The 17,392-nt window shown below is 34.5% G+C and overlaps 1 protein-coding gene across 2 annotated transcripts; it reads right to left on the minus strand.

Annotated features, from left to right (window-relative positions):
• Positions 1-734: 734 nt before the first annotated feature.
• On the minus strand, positions 735-11,893 carry LOC140838233 (nicotinate phosphoribosyltransferase 2-like). Of its 2 annotated transcripts, none has more exons than XM_073204395.1 (15): positions 11,472-11,893; positions 10,726-10,873; positions 9,976-10,095; positions 9,700-9,834; positions 9,548-9,609; positions 8,906-8,981; positions 8,233-8,334; positions 7,514-7,630; positions 6,657-6,715; positions 3,539-3,713; positions 2,666-2,800; positions 2,497-2,595; positions 1,991-2,090; positions 1,184-1,296; positions 735-1,054 (listed from the first exon to the last, which is right to left on the minus strand). In XM_073204395.1, exons 1-15 carry the CDS (start codon positions 11,627-11,629, stop codon positions 977-979), a joined length of 1,677 nt encoding a protein of 558 aa, XP_073060496.1. In that variant the 5' UTR covers positions 11,630-11,893; the 3' UTR covers positions 735-976. The 2 variants fall into 2 exon arrangements, with proteins under 2 accessions (XP_073060496.1, XP_073060495.1); XM_073204394.1 differs by having other exon boundaries at positions 1,982-2,090.
• Between the last annotated feature and the right edge of the window lie 5,499 nt (positions 11,894-17,392).

A 17,392-nucleotide genomic window follows, 5' to 3' on the forward strand; every position in this document is an offset into this window, starting at 1 on the left:
TATATTTATTGTTTTTCTTTTATGAAAGATATTTGGATGAAAAAAAAACTTTTATGATTTGATAGAGTTGTTATCATGTCATAATCAGGTTGATTGTAAAGTTTATCATATGAACAAATGAACATATGTGTTCATGGTCATGATGTTATTTTATCTATTATGTTTTGATCTGTTTAGATTGACAAATACTCTTAAACATGATATTATTCAAACGATTTTAAACAATATATAAATTTCGTTATTATGTTTTTGATCGTTAGTCAACCACGTGTAATTTTTCTAGTGTGTTATAAAAATATATATTGGACTTAGCACTTGTATAAAAAATTGTAACTAGTACAACTTAAATAATTTTAAAAAGTTCAAACTTATGTTCAAAAATGATTTCTATCGACTAAGACTTGATTGCTTTTTAGAAAGCACAACTCTTGTTGTGCTTAACCAATTGCTGACCTAACCTCTCTCCTGAATATTTTGTACATTTCTTCAACCCGATTCAGATAATACTTGATATCGTCATCACACAATATCCAAAATATTAGAACTTGATTTTTTTTTTTAAAATGATAGATGCATGCTATTTTAATTATATGCTACTTAGGTTTCGAGAATTTTAGAACTTTATACACCACTACGTTGATGTGGACATATTACTTTGCAAATTTGAACAGTTCTAAATTTAATCTATATTTGAGTATTAGACATCTATAAACATATAAAATAGAATAAAAATGTCAGTTCAAACGGCAGTATTTCCATCATGTTGAGTTTACTTGCATTTGTTGTGTTCATTTACAATTTACATGACCACACTCATTGATTGACATGGTTTTATCAACACAAATACTGGAAAGTCAGAAACCTGAAAGAAATTTATATTGGACGCAAATTTTACGTATAAGAGTAAATTTCTGTGCTCCTTGCGGGTGGTTGGTTCCCAGTTAGAAGTTCCCTTCCATTTTCTCATATCTCACATTCACTGCAGCTCTCCGACTGGTGCTTCATTGAGCCACAAGAAATGAATGAAATCATATAATTTTGCACTTACACTAACCTGCCCAGAAGATGAAGTAACAGATCAGTGGGATTTTTCTACAAGAAAACAAAATTGGAAGAAAAAATACCTTTGTTTTTTACTGGTGGGAAAAAATAGGTATCAGCTAGTGTAAATTACTGGATGTACCTTGTAAGGTGTTGGGTTCAACCTTCTCATGTGGTCGGGTCGCATCTGATCCAGTTGTTTAATGCATCGTTCTCTGATAGATTTTATGGGCGGTAACTCTTCTCTATCTTTTCCTATAAATATCCAAAAAAGCAAATATTGTTAACATGAGGCTTAATCAATAATAAGGATGACCTCTATAAATATTGCATAACGCTAACAAGGCAACGACCAAGATACAAGAAAGTAGATTGAGAAGATGCGTGGTAGCTGTATTACGTGAGATTTTGTTCCATTGACACAAAACATGAAAGTGTTCACATATGAAAATACCATAGCTTGCAGAAATTGTTGGTTCATCCGAGAATTAAATGTCAGCAAGATGAAGTGCCGCACCAAGTATGCTGCTACAGCATGTAAATTTAACCTTTGGGTACGGAAGATGAAAGTGTTTGCTATCATTTGCCGCCGGTAATATGGGGACGGATTTCTAAAATACGCAAATTATGTCTCCTGGAAAATGCTGTCATACAGCGATGATTTCAAAGTGGAACTCACTTTGAGAACCCAACTGATGCCATGGGCATTATATGTTGAAAAGAAAGTGCTCCATTTTGTTTTTCCAAAAAAATCACTTTCCAACTTGCTAGTATACCATCACTGAAGAGTCGAGACTAATTCCATCATTGTGCAATTTCGCATATGTATATACGGCATCGAGATGCCAAGAAATTTTAAGCTACACGTTGGCCAAAAACGCCATGAAGTTAATAGAGGTTTAGCAAATATCATGGAACAACACCAGAAACCAAAGACCACCTGATTTACCGGGCCAAAAACATTTCATAAGCTCCTCAACATGCTGTGGCACCACATATGCTCTCTTGGATTCATTGAATGGATGGCGACACAAAATTCTTTCACCTACCTGAATTTCAGAATTTAAAGCAATAGTTGAGACACTGGGTGGTCATGCTGAGAGGCGAGATCATTTATTACACAAATAGTGCAATTGCAACGAAAACTAGCAACTCGTACTTATGCAATCGTTTTACCATCATAATTAAATGCTGCTAAAAAATCTAACTTCCTTTAGCACGATAATTTTTTTTGGCAGACTGAAGTATTTCATAAGGATGTCGCAAGATTCTTACTTCCAACTTAGTTCGACAAGAGTGTGTAAAACAATCTCAGTTGTGACACATTCAATAGGAGTCCATATATCATCAAATCCACTAAAAGATACAAACACTTCTTTTTCAGAAGTACAGAGTAAGAAGATGTTCCATGGAATTCAATATAGCGTTAAGAAAGTAGAGAAATTAAAGAAGCACCTTGGGAGGTGGTTCATTTTCCCCGGTCATAATATCCACAAGAGGGTACCCTTCCTTCCCATATAATCTGTAACATCTTTTTTTGCATGGAATGGAGACCTGAAACAAAAGTTTATGAATGAATTTCTATTCTAGATTATAGTTCGATGTGATATCATGAGGATCAAACCTTTGAGACATCTTCAGAAAGTTTTATACGGGGCTGGTTGTTTATTTCAACCAGTTTGAAAACAACACCTAAGGCAGGTTGAGCATAACACGTGACCAAATGAGTCCCAATTCCAAACGCATCAACTTCATGACCCTGGCGAAAACATAAAAAAATGGGGAAAAAAAAAGCAAACCAAACAAATAAAAGAAGTGAAAAAAATAAATAAATAACAAAAGGTTGATGATGCAAAATATATAATCATTAGCATCGACAAGAACTTCCATCAACAAACAAGAAATAAAAGCCTCTAAAAGGTGACCAACTTTTACTCACTGACCTTCTCATTCTCATTCACATATTCCAGTTACATTTTCTTCCCCAAAGAACAAACTTTATAGATCAGAAATGCACGTGGTAGGGGTTTTAAAAAGAATATTGCCCAGAAAATATTTATTAAAACACAAATTCATTTTGAGCTCCTTGGACTGTAGAAGCAGTTTACAGATTGTAAAATGAGAGAAAATATTTTATTACATCTGTTGTTTAGTGACTCGTACTAGTTGAGCACCAAAAATAGGATGTCTCTCAATTTCATCCCAAAACTTGATGATAAAATCTCTTTAAAAGCGGAGTCGCTTTTGGTTTTCCAACCATATCATTTAGGCAGCTCCTAAAGATTACTGCTTTAGTAAATGGAGTTGAAAGATACATCACATCACAGCTAAACAGGTGAACTTTGCATCAATGACTTGGGGCAATGGTGAATAAAACAATCACCTGACAATAATTTTGTAAAATTGCATATTTACACGGCCATGACGACATAATAACATTAGTAAATAACAATAACATATATATGGCTCTAGAAAACTAAACGCTTCTTTTCTATACCTGTTTGTTTAAAGCATCTAAAGTTTCTTCATTGAGGTCATTGCTAGCAGTGATGCTCATCTTTCCGAAATCCCAAACTCCAAATTCCTTCTCAATCACCCGAAAAAAATTTCGGGCCTCACATGACTGGTAGGCAAGATCACCGGAGTCAAGTCTGATTCCTATTGCTTTATACCTGCAAAAGGATATTTAGAAAACAAGGCCTCGGAAGGAAAATATGTTCAACCTGTAGAAGTGGGGATGAATAGGAAAATACTTGTAACACGTTTTCGTCAGAGCAACGAATAGCGGTTTAAAGGGAAGTTAGGTGGCTTACCTGATTTAAGAGTGATGCCTCTACAAATATGTAACTTAATCCCAAAGAAACAAGAAGCGCTTAAGATCAATGACTTTAGACCAATTAGTTTGACAACGAGCATGTATAAGATATTGGCAAAAGTTTTGACAAATAGGCTGAAGAAAGTCTTGAGTAATACAATAGCGGATAACCAATGTTCTTTTATTAAAGGAAGACAGATTCTGGACTGTTGCTTTATTGCGAATGAAATTGTTGAGGAATATCGACGAAAGAAAAAGAAAAGCTAGGTGCTTAAAGTTGACCTAGAAAAGGCGTAGGACAACGTCGATTGGAGATTTCTGGATTTTGTGTTACAAAAGAAAGGGTTTGGAGATAGATGGATGAGTTGGATCATGGGGTGAGTTTCTAATGTTTCTTTCTCGATATTTATCAACGGAAGGCCGCGGGGAAAATTTAAAGGGGAGAGAGGCCTCAGACAAGGGGATCCATTATCCCCTTTCTTTTTTAATCTAATCATCGATGATTTGGGGTGGGTGGTGACAAAACCAAGGCAGTAGACGAAGTAAGAGGGCTCGAAATAGGGAGAGGAAAAATTGAGATTTCGCATATCCAATTTGCGGATGATACCTTGTTCTTTGCCCAGTCAGAGAGGCATGTGATGGCACTAGTGGAAATACTCAACTCTTTTGGTCTTAGATCCAGCTTGAAAATTAATCTGGAAAAAAGTGTTGTGTTTGGACTGAATTTTTCGGAAGAGGAAATTGATGAATTGGAATAGCAATTAAGGGCAAAAAAGATAATTGACCGATTAAGTATCACGAGGTTCCTTTGGGAGGTAATCCTACTGCTTCGGACTTTTGGGAACCCGTGATATCCAAAATGTCCAAAAAATCAGCAAGTTGGAAAAAGTTTTTTCTCTCAAGGGGTGTCGACTTACTTTGATGAAGTCGGTGCTAAGTGCGATGTCATCTTATTTCATGTCTCTCTTTAAAGTGGCAATTCGGATGGCCAAAAGAATGAAAAAATTGATGATGGACTTCTTGTGGGACGGAGTAGACGGGGAGACGCATTGCCATGTCGTTGGGAGGGAAAAAGTGTGTAAATCGAAGGACAGAGGAGGCCTGAGAGTGGGGAATATTTGTTTGAGGAACAAGACACTTCTCGGGAAATTGTGGTGGAGATGTTCAGTGGAAACGGAGACATTGTGGAAAAAAGTAATCAATAGCATTTATGGTCTTCAAGATAATGGGTGGGACGTGGGGTTGGCTAGGATCTCGACATTCAGAAGCCCTTGGAAATTTATCTCTCGTTCTTACCCAATTTTTCATCGATTGATTAGGGCGATGCTAAAAGAGGATAATATCATCGTTTTTGGAAGGATGATTGGAGGGAGGGTTCATCGTTTAAAGATCGATTTCCATCTTTGTTTCAAATATGCACCTTAACCAACAAAACGAACCGTAACTTTGTAGATGTTGATTTCAGAGTTTCCAATGAGATGTGCGGTTCAGAAGAGACTTTAATGAGGTCGAAGTAGGTGAGTTCACTGTTCTTTCAGGGTTAAAGGTTGTTAAGTTGGAGTTGGGCAGGGAGGATTTTAGAGTTTGGTTGAGGGGATTCCTCCGGGTTTATTTCCACGCGATCTTTCTACGACTCTTTTTGCCCGCTTTCTAACTTCCCTTTATTCTCCTACTATTATAATATCTGGAAAGTACCTATCCCGCATAAGGTTTAGGTTTTATCGTGGATCGTGGCTTTGGAGAAACTGCCCACTTGTGACTCAGTGCAAAGAAGATGGCCTACTTGTGTCTTATGCCCACAATGGTGTAGCTTATGTCGAAAACAAGAGGAGAATCAGGACCATCTATTGGTGCATTGCTCTTTCTCGAGTGGTATTTGGATGAAAGTGTTGCAAGAGCTGGGATTTCAATGGAATTTTCCGAGGCACATGACCTGTTTATTATGAAGCCAGGATTTCCCACCGGGAGAAGATTTACGAGCTTTTAGTATATGGTAATTCATTGCATCTTTTGGTCGATATGGTTGGAAAGGAAAATAGAATATTCGCAGATTTATCGGAGTCCGTGGACAAAGTCTAAGAGAAGATAAAATTCAGAGTGACGACTTGGACGACTATGCTGCCAGAGTTTAATCACTTATTTATTTTAGATTTAGACTTAGTTAGGGATTGGAATTTTATATGGTCAAGATAATAGTGTGATAGTGTTTTTTCGATCTCCCTAACACGTTTAGCGGATACTCATCTGCTTCTACTGTAAACCACTCTATTATTATAATAAAGTCTAGTTTTCTATCAAAAAAAAATTTGTCGAATCTATTCACACAAAATGTTGCAAATTTTTCATGTGCTGGAAAGGAGTAATTCACCTTCAATGTTTCAAGAATCACATATAACCAAGAAGTAACCCAATAATTTCTAGAAATTATTCGAACAGCAAAAAAGCTATAAGATTCTAGTTAATCGTGTATTGCATACAAATATTATAGCTCAGCTCCGATCTTCTAGCTGTTGTCTTGGAACTGTTAGAAACCTAAAATCCTATCATAGTCAGAAAACTATCCATCCATCTATGATGTCTTTCCATGATACCACCTGATACACCAATACTTACTCAATGTTTGTACTATTCACGATAGATATTTGTAAAACTATATTGAAAGAAACACAATTTCCAAAGAGGCTACACATGGTGGACCCTCGTAACAAATATTAAAAACTGAAAAACAAGTACACACTAAAGCTAGCATAGATAGGATACATGCATAAAGAACCAACACATGAATAAGACTTGGACGCACCCCAATTCGTCTAGAGCTAGAGCCACTGCACAAAAATTAGGAATACCACTTCTCATTACCTGTTCAAAAAGATTACAAGAGTCACTTCATGACAGAAAAAATAGGAACTGGTATTGAGATTGTGAAGAAAATAAATGAAATTTACATGTATCACGTAACTTTGCCAGTATGCTACGCCACATGGATTATTGTGCGCAATCAATTTAAAAAAATTTAAAAAGGAATTCGAAGTATTCACACGGTTCTCAACATATAAATTCAATCTTCTCCGAGATAAGAATATTGCAATCTGGAAATATCAATTTTAGTTGTTTATTTGTCATAAAGGATAGATTGCTGCTCTTATGAGAAAAAAGTAGATAGGCAGACTGAGAAGCCATGCTAAAACTGAAACAAGTACACCAAATGAAGCTGAATGAAATGAAAGGATCTAATGATCTATACAAAACTACAGAGATAAAATGGACAAAAACTTTTGGAAAAACTCATCTGACCACTGAAGTTTTCAACTTAGAAAATGTAAAACATTTAATGAAAAGATTTGCTGCTTTGTTACCCTAAAGGTTGAATAGTATGCATCCAGGGCCCTTAATTATATAATTAGAGAATACACCTGACCTGAGTGACATTATACAATTCCCCTGCCCCACATACTAGTAAAAAAACGAAGATGGGCAAAGGATGAATTGTCATGGAGGTGGTAATTCAATGGATCGGTATCTGCACGGAATTATTACATACTTCTTGATAACCACTGACCAGAAAGTCAGGATACATGCCGTTCCAAAAATAAAATGTTATCGAAAACAAGACAGCATAAGCAAAGAGAATCCATTGAGCTAATAAATTTCACTTACGTCATACGTGTCGACAAGGGCCAAAAAGTTTGTTGGAAAGGCAAGAGCATACGAGATGAAAGCAGCCAGCTCACTTTGATTTGTTTCGCCAAAAATACTGTCCAATAAATCTGAAAACTAATCAGATGAAAAGGTTGAATCAGTGAACACCATTTTAATGCAAAGATTTTTCAATACATTAAAACTATACCAGAAAGATAACTCAACCTTTTTATTCAGGTGATGTGATAATCAACCTCATCTCAACAAATTACAATAAGAAAGTTACAGCGCACTTTTATTATAATTTGGAACAAGATAATAAGAAAATAAAGATCATGCTCATTAAAAATTTTAAATTCTTTAGAACTTAATTCAAAATTTCAGAACGTTGCACACAGAATAAGAATTGAAGAGCATCAGTGTCAGGGGATACTTGTACTTTACACCAGAGTAAGTGATTTTGTTAACTTGTGATTTATGGGCATATGCAGTTAAAATGTACTGATATAAGTTTTGGTCTACTGTTGGGCTATTTCTTAGGCTTTATGATATCGGCCCCTACCCCCTTGCATGAACTGAAAAATAAAATATGTGGGACTCCACAAATATAATGAACACAAAAAACAATTACCAAAATAAGAAATAGAAAGTTCATATTTCTTACCAAAAGCGGAAATGAAGTCGAAACCGAACAAGATAAAAGAAAATGTAAAGCAGCAGGGATATATTAACTGCACCTTCAATTTTCTTAACCAAGAGTGCACCAAACTAACAAAATCGTCACAAACATTTGAGCCATCAGAACTATGAAGTGACTTCTTGGTGATCTCATCAAAGCTCTGCGCAGTCAAATGTTTGATATGTCAGATCATATGCATAGCAAGTTAATGACATACTGAGCATTCAAATCATAAAATAGTAAATCTGAATATTTTATGTTTTCATTGCCATGTAGCACGACTGGCAATAAGTCAACTACAACTACTCCCCTAAAACTTGCCTAAATAAGAAAGACCTCCACTTCAAATATCATGTATAAACACCTCCCCCATTTTATAAACTATTTATACGTTTTAAGAAATACATAAGGCAAATATTCTAACCTAAATTCGTGGTAACAACGCATAAAAAGTTAGATGACCTTTATTCCTCACCCTAGATTCATTCCATATGTATTTGTTCAAAGAAATACTAACTTTTTCTATCAAATTAAGTATCTAACTTTCTCTGTCAAATTAAGTATCTAACTTTTTCCATCATATGTATTTAAATAACAATGAATAAAAAGATATATGAACTTTATTCCTCATCCTAGATTCATTCCATATGTATTTGTTCATAGAAAAAAATATACAGCACAGGTTTTTCTGGCGAACACAGTTTTTGACACGCGTAAAACATAGTAACTACCAGAAAAGAGCTGACAAATGCATGGGAATGTGTTCCACGAAGTGGTATTCCAAATAATTTCCCAGCAGCAACATTGCTGTTAACATAAACAACAAAGACAGATAAGCTCATAAATAAAGTTCAATAATCAACCGGAGGCTAAAATAAAACTGAAGGGCAAAGGATAATGGTCCTTTCTGCATGCCTTATTTTGATTTCAAACAATAGATACATGATATTTCCCTTTTTGGGGATTAATAATTGTTTTCAAAAGAACAATAAAAGCAGTTATTGTAAATAGGATGTCTCTCATGTACAAAAAGCAAAATGCAAATAATCAACAGTATGCCACTTTTGAAATTTGACATCCAAAATTATAGGATGACAATGACATTTTTCCATTGCAACCAAAATTCAATTCATAAAATTGATTTCAGAGGTATTTTAGATTATTTATGACTAAGCATTCACACACACGCCCGCGACTTTGACCAGGTAAAAGACTGGTAACAAAAAAGACAATGAAACCTCATGGCTCCTTTAATCTTCTGAAACTACATAGAAAAAAGGACCACAAGAAGTATAATCAAATTGACATAATTGTCAAATGACACCAGCAAATGAAAAAGGAAAATTCAAATTTCATGCATCACTGTGAATCACCTTGTCGCATCAAATCCACCCATGTAACAGTACTTTGAGGCACCTATACCGCCATCAGGTCCCTGCGTGAAAAGCAGACAGACAATCCATTTGATAATCACAAAAAAAAGACTAGTACTTCAAGAAAAAACAAGATAGGCAATAGATAAGACCTGTGATCGTCGCAGACCAAATTCAAGAAGTAGTTTGGACTTTCCAGCAACAAAGCGATGCCTTGCAGCATTTGTAGCTACTAAAGATGCATAATTTACTAGGTTTAAAAGTGGGGTTTCAAGCAGTTGAACCACCTTAAAAGACAAACATAATCACTCATGAGAAGCAGCAAAAGTAAAACCAATGATACAAAAAATATATTAATATAGTTTTATAACTTCAAAAAGATCTCAAAAATAGATTGCTTTAAAAGGGATTGCCTGCTAGAAACTTACTGCTACTGGTCCTTCAACTCTCATCAATGGCATCCTTGGAAACACAACACAACCTTCAGAAAAAGCATATATCTCCACATCTGAACAATCTAGTCTCCTCAGATAGTCATAGAAGCCAACCTAAAACAAACATTCAAAACTCATCATCATGTCTGCCACAGGAACAAACAAAACAGGACCTTGAAGTTCTTCAAGAATATGGGAAAAATAATTTATTGGTGAATATTAATAGCAAAACAAAACAAAACAGATCCCTTGGTCCAACAGACAGCATAGAGTCATCATCTTTTACAATGTCGATTAATACTGAGTACCTAGATAGTCACTTCCCTACAATTCAACGGGCATCTAATATGGAATATGGATGATTACAAAATCTTTAGTGGTGAACTGAACAAGTAAGTTTGTTCAGAGAAGGCATTTATTTTATCGGCATCAACATTTTCAGACACAAAAAATAAAGGTTCCATATCTTAAGGTGTAAAATATTTCGACTATACATAAAACTCGAACAAGCATAAGTAACACTTCAAGAACACTTATCCACAGTTCGCTTATCTTGATCATTTTTATGCTAATCAACCAAGTCTGAAGCCGAAAGTTAAATTCCAAGGATTGATAAGACAGGCACTTGTATTTGTGAATAACACTATATCACAATTTGTCTAGAACACATAATCAATTGTTAAAAATGTGAATTTAAAAGCAAACTACTATGTTACCATTGATATGTCAAGTAAATCGATATACCTCACATGTTGGGGGCAAAGATGATTGGACAAAGGCAATCTCATCTTCCGTAAATTTAAAATTAGCAATTAGCTTTATGCACTCTTCTAGACCAGCAAAAACTGTATATTCACCACCAAAAGGGTTCCTCCGAAAATACAAGTCAAACCTGAAAAGGGATACATCATTGATATACATAAACTATCACATAAACCACGCATTCTCCTTGTAGATACATTATGGAGCAAAAATATGCTATCACGCAAACTACGCATTCTCCTTGTAGATACATTATGGAGCAAAAATATATCGAAATGATCCTCACGGCCAAAAATAATACTATTATATTTCGACATGGTTAAAATTTCAAGACACCTTTGAATATTTACCATATGTCAGTCATCTTTAGACAGGCACATGCAGGTGTTAGCATATGAATGCAGAATATAAAATCAGGCTCTCTCCCAGTACAATCATGTTTACGACGAATCATTCCATATTTTTTATATCAAAATTCATTTCAGTAAGGATTCAAGTACTATCAATAATGATTAAGGAACTACATCACTGTGCTTTTCCTAACCAGATGTGTTATCTTATGCATCTTGAGTTAAATCATAAAACTAGCCAATTGAACATAAACTTCATAAGCGTTCAAAGGCAGGTCAGGAGACGGATACTTTTGTGAGCAACAAATTTTGCCGTATCAACTGATAAAACAAACTAGGATAAATTATACAAAATATAGTTAAAAATCGTATGATTACACTGCCCGTTCGTTGTGCTTGCCTCCTTTCCAATACGCATAGGCCATCGTAAACTGATAAAGATCCGTCAGTAGCGGCGTCACCATGGGATTGGTAGGCCCGTCGATGCTTCCGGACTGTCTCTCCTCTTCCCCGACGCCATTCGCCTCCCCCGCCATAATTTCTTGAGACTGCGTTGTATTATATAAATTAATTAATTACGTGTATGTGGTGTAGCATACAAACACAAAGATGAGAATTGTGGGGGAAGAGATTAATAGGACTGAATCGTATAAAACAAAACAAAACAAAACTCTCTCTCTCTCTCGTTAAATTTGGGGTCCAGTCTCTCTTGTTTAGAGCTGTCGAAGCTTGTAAATAACCGCCCTGTCTATGCTGGTGGGAGTGGCTTGTCTGTACATATCACGGACCGGCCGGAACTAAAGTACTTCAAATGTCCAAATAAAGAAAACAAAAGTATAAGACTGTGAAAATTTACGAAAAAAAATAAAAAATTTTAAACTTACAAAATATATTAAATTATACATTTTATAAAAAAAATCAACTCAATTGAATTTTTTTCCCAAATTGAGAGAATTATTTTCACAAATTGAGAGATCTATTTATAGAACTTCTTTGAAATTAATCCAAAAACAAATATATCATTACATACATATCATACACTAATTTTCAATATTTACAACTCTTATTTTCAACCTCAGTAATTTCAACTCTTATTTTAACATAAGAGACATTTTTGGTATATAATCATAATTTATGTCAGATTTGACAATTTTGAAATAAAAACGTTGGTGTAATTTTTTAATTTTATTAAATGTTTAATTTTACGTTTAATTTAATAATAATTTATAGAAATTAATGAGAGAACATTGTGTAATTTGATATGGGTAATATCGAAAATCAGTGGTGAAGGTAATTTTGTGGAAAAAAAGGTTTGTGCAAGGACAATAAAAAATATGGTGTTATATAGGTGATATATATATATATATATATATATATATATATATATATATATATGTATATATATGTATGTATTGATAATACAAAAGGTTATATAAAACTATACATGTGTAAAGGAGATTTTTTATGATATGTTGTTTAAAAAGTTTTTTGTTTTCATTTCTGAATAAAAATAAAAATAAATATATATTTTCGAATATGGGTAGATGATTATGCTGGCTAAAGATGATCCAAATAAAAGTCAACAAATGTAGTCTTGTGCATGACATGGTCTATAGTCTGAGCTGATTGTGAAGTACATGTAAGTCTCTTGTAGCATTACATCAAACACATGATATTATTGTGATGACATGTTTAGTGTTAGAAAGATTCAAATTCTAAAATAGAAAATAAATGTCAATATCAATCCGGGCTTTTACCATGTCTCCCGAACAATCTCAGTACATATGGCGCAAGACGATTCCACATATCGAGGTCGGAATGGGATCGTGTGTTTTCACGTCTCACCGTAGTGCCCAGTTTGTCTTTCTTTCCTATTGATGAACATGAACTCTTTGGCTACGTGCCCTTTGGACCTTTCGCCCGCTTAGAAGTGGATTCGAACCACTGACACAAGGATTTTAAGTCCTTTGCACTAACCAGCTGAGCTACCTGGACTTTAAGTCTCTTTCTCTAAGCCCTGTGTTGGTTGGGCATTTCCATCGCGAAGGATTCAATCCAGCCACAGGTTCCCCTACGGTTACCTTGTTACGACTTCACCCCGGTCGAAGACCCCACCGTGGTATGCGCCAATAAGCCCACCAAAAGCCTTTGTGTCACTAGTATGACACAGAAGTCATGGGTGATCATTATTCCGATGCTTCGGGCGAAACCAATTTCCAGGGTGTGACGGGCGGTGTGTATAGGGCCCAGGTACATATTCACCGCGGCATGCTGATCCGTGATTACTGGCTAAAGATGGTCCAAATAAAACTCAACAAATATAGTCTTGTGCATGACATGGTCTATAGCCTGCTTTTGAGCTGACTGTGAAGTACATGTAAATCTTCTTGCAGCGCTACATCAAACACATGATGATAGTCTTGTGATGACTAATGTGAAGCATTGGCAAAAGTAAAACATCTACTATTTACTTTTCTTTAAAATATTCTAAGAAATTTTTTATCCTTCCTTTAACACTTTCGGCTTTTATACTTGCATATATATACATATTTTTGAACTTTTTAAAATAAATTCACCAACTATTTTACTCAAAATCCAAAAACACATTGCAAATCATAAAATCGTAATTGTCAAACCAAACATAAAACTAGCATTTTTCAAAAGAGCATAAATATTTTAAATCCTTTCAAACCACTCATAAGCAACAAAAGTCATAAAATCTTTAAGGTATTGTAAAGTCATAATAGCGCTGAAAAACTAGTAAGGGTCCTTGGGTTATGTGCACCATCAGTCCATCTAGTTCAACCATCAAGTCCTACTATATCAACATAATTATCCTCACATGCATCATTCACACCTAATGAGTCTAATGACTCAGCAAATCTTAGCCTTTATAGTAAATAATACGTATACATCCACATGCAATCGTAGAAATATTTTTAATAAAATAGCTTTATCATGAATATGCATAAATTTTAAATCTTTTCTTTCATCTTATACTTTTCATTTCATCATATACATATACATTTTTCTTTATCGAATTCAGATAATTAATTACCACTTTCGTATTAGCTGTTGGTCAATTGATCAATCTTACGTATTACCATGGTACCAGACGGCATGGACATCAGCGACACTCTCACCCGTCAACTGAGCCTTGGCCTTACATGTCATCGTGTCATTTCGTATTCGTATACATGTTCGTAATAGTAACAATCAAACCACCTCCTTCAAAACATTTTATCATATCTATCACTTATAGAAATTAATGCATATAACATTTTTTTGAAATCAAGCATGCAACTTATTCTTTAACATTTATTGTTTTGCATCATAAAACTCCATAACCTTTCAAAATAAACATTTTAACATTCATTACAGCATTCAGGACATTGCAGGACGTCTAACATTTTCATGTGTAAAATGACTGTTTTACCCCTGAAACCCCAATTTTCCCAATTTACTCGTGGAGTTTAAAACGACGACCCAAATTTATCCGAACTTACCATAACACCTTAAAATACACTCATAAACATTTCTTAGACGGAAACTTAACTTCATCGACTAAATTCGTAATTCGTTTTAAAACTTGAACTGAAATCCCTGTTTTAACCCGAATCAATTCGGAACTAAACCAAAATTTAACCATAGGTTAATAACATCTAACCAACCCTTTTTCAACCCAATTCAAGCCATTTAAAGCCCTTGGAAAATCCTAGAATGCTACTGCATTTCTTGCCCTTGTTCGAAAACCCTAATCCTAACCAACTTCAAGTCCTTCGAGCCTAGCCCTTAACCAACATGTCCAGACCCTGACCTAGAATGAATCCTTAGGACTCTACTGGACCAATCCTATCTAGCCATGCACTTGCAACGCTTAAGATCGCACTCTTCAAGACTCGCGTGACCAAGCCTCACGTTCCTACCATCCTTTTCCTCTTAGGACCCCTAGATGTGACCTAAACGCAGCACACAGTTGCGTCTTTCTTGAACCCAAAATCGTGCCCTAGTTTCCACCAAAGCCAAAATCGTGCAGCCCCTACCATGCACCATACCAGGCTTACAACATGCATCTTAAGACCCTTAAACCCTCTGACAAACGTCCCTTCTAATAGCCCTACCTTGACAACCCTTTTGTGCATCAATAACATGAAGAATTATACAAGAAAAATCAAGTTTTTCATGTATAAACCCTTAAAACAAAAATAAATAAGAGAGAATCATATTTTTCATACAAGCATGTATAATCACACGTAATATGATATGAACGATGAGAAAAGAAAGATTAAGATGTGCCTTTGCGTGTACGAAAAACAAGTCTAGATGCGATAAACATTGGCGGAGAGATGGAGGAGCCTTGCTGTGTTTTCTTCCTCAAATTTCACGTGAAAAGCCTTGAAAATAAGTGTGTGTGTGTGTGTGTGTGTGCGCGCTAATGGAGAGAAAACTAGGAGTCTAGATTGTTGTGTGCATGTGTTTTTTGAAGTTTAGGGCTTGAATAAAAGTCAAGTTTTGATATAAAAAATTAGGTAGAAAGTTAGGCTCAATAACTTTAGTATAATTGGTCCATTATAATGTAGGTAAAATATTTCGTTTAGGAAGGTTTTCGAAAATATTAGCCGAGCCTCTAAAAAGTCCTTGTTTTCGTAAAAAATCGATTGCTGGTTTAAAATACGACTCGAAGCGCAAAAATATTCTAAAGACACCATTTTTGAAAATAACATATTAAATATACCATATATTATAATTAAAAATAATTCTTTAACAAAAAAATTATTTTTCCTTACAGACCCCGATCTCTGTTCTTCAATCACGTCTCAAATATCTCTTAAAACACAATTTTATGCATTCTAATAGAAAATCATATTTTAAATATGTAAATATGTCTACCACTTACATTTAATTAATACAATTAAAATAATTTAATTAGTCATTTTTCATTTTTTTCCCTAGATTTGCATGCAGTTGGATTACATTATCGCATTTTGGACCTTACATAAAATACATTCGGGCCATAGGAAGTATTAAATGAGTTAATAAGATCTTTACAATGTGAATCTTCGTCCTAGATCCAATCGTTATCATTGTCTAAATATGTGTGGTTCATAATTGATCTCAAATAAAAAATATTTTTTATTATAATGATTGTCATTAGATTTATCATGAGCGTAATACTCTCATATTAGATGAATTAAACCGTTAAAATAGTACAAATCTTTCCCATGAAATACTGATATAGATTTTTTTTTCCTTATACTAAAAGAGATGAAACTCGAACATGTGTAATTACAATGGGGGTAGAGGGCGAGACCATTGAATAATTGGCCGGTCTCTCCGATAAGAATTCGAGTTTCTAAATAATTAGATAAAAATGCATACAACCTTCCATCCATAATTACGGCTGCACGAACTTTTAATTCAGCTGCTAACACATAATTAAGTGATTTCATACTTTAAATGTAGAATTTAGAATGTCGACCTTGGCCACCCAACAATCTATTACTCTCTATTGTCCAAGTAATAAAGAAATAATATTAGCACACACACCAATGTCATACTTATAAAACATGACCTTCCAAGAAGTGTTTTGTGGCTTAGCCATATGTCTCATTTTGTTTGCTTTTAAGAATAGATTCATTATTGGATCAAATCGATTTACCTTTGGTTTCATAAGTCTCGAATTTACGTGTTTTTTTCTTGCATTCATTCATTTTATTCAATTTTATATATTTAGATATTATTTCTTTATTACTCGGACAATTGAGAATAATATATTTGTTGAGCAATCCAGAGAAATTTGAAATTACTAAATTATATATTACAGGTTTCGTTGAAAACACATGTAGTTTCATTTTGTGGCTGGAAGGTGGTATGCTTTTTATCTAATTACTTAATGACTTAAATGCTTATAAATATTTAAAGGGGTGATTTTAACATTTCACGAGATGACTTGATATATTTTACCGTGAAACGTCCCAAAGACACTCATGGAAACTACGATGATTAATTAATTTTGTATGTGTATTACCAACGAAACAATGTTTATATTGTACAACGATAGATGATGTTTTGTTGTTCAGTAAGAGGATGAAAGCCATGATTGGGTAGAATGTAAGCTTTCGTAGCATTGAAAGGCAAAAACATTTGTGAGACGGTCTCATGAGTTTTATTTATAAGACGGATCTCTTATTTGGATCATCCATGAAAAATATTAATTTTTATGCTAAGAATATTACTTTTTATTTTGAATATGGGTAGGGTTGATCTGTCTCACAGATTAAGATCCGTGAGACGGTCAC

Source organism: Primulina eburnea, chromosome 8, assembly GCF_022965805.1.
Source record: "Primulina eburnea isolate SZY01 chromosome 8, ASM2296580v1, whole genome shotgun sequence".
Taxonomy (NCBI): Eukaryota; Viridiplantae; Streptophyta; class Magnoliopsida; order Lamiales; family Gesneriaceae; genus Primulina; species Primulina eburnea.

Coding starts and splice junctions, on each gene's coding strand:
- LOC140838233 (XM_073204394.1), bottom strand. CDS start 11,629: ATGGCGGGGGAGGCGAATGGCGTCGGGGAAGAGGAGAGACAGTCCGGA. Junction 10,096..10,725: donor CTTTGCCCCCAACATGTGAG/GTATATCGATTT, acceptor TGTTTGTTTTAG/GTTGGCTTCTATGACTATCT. Junction 1,055..1,183: donor TGAACCCAACACCTTACAAG/GTACATCCAGTA, acceptor TCTTCTGGGCAG/GTTAGTGTAAGTGCAAAATT.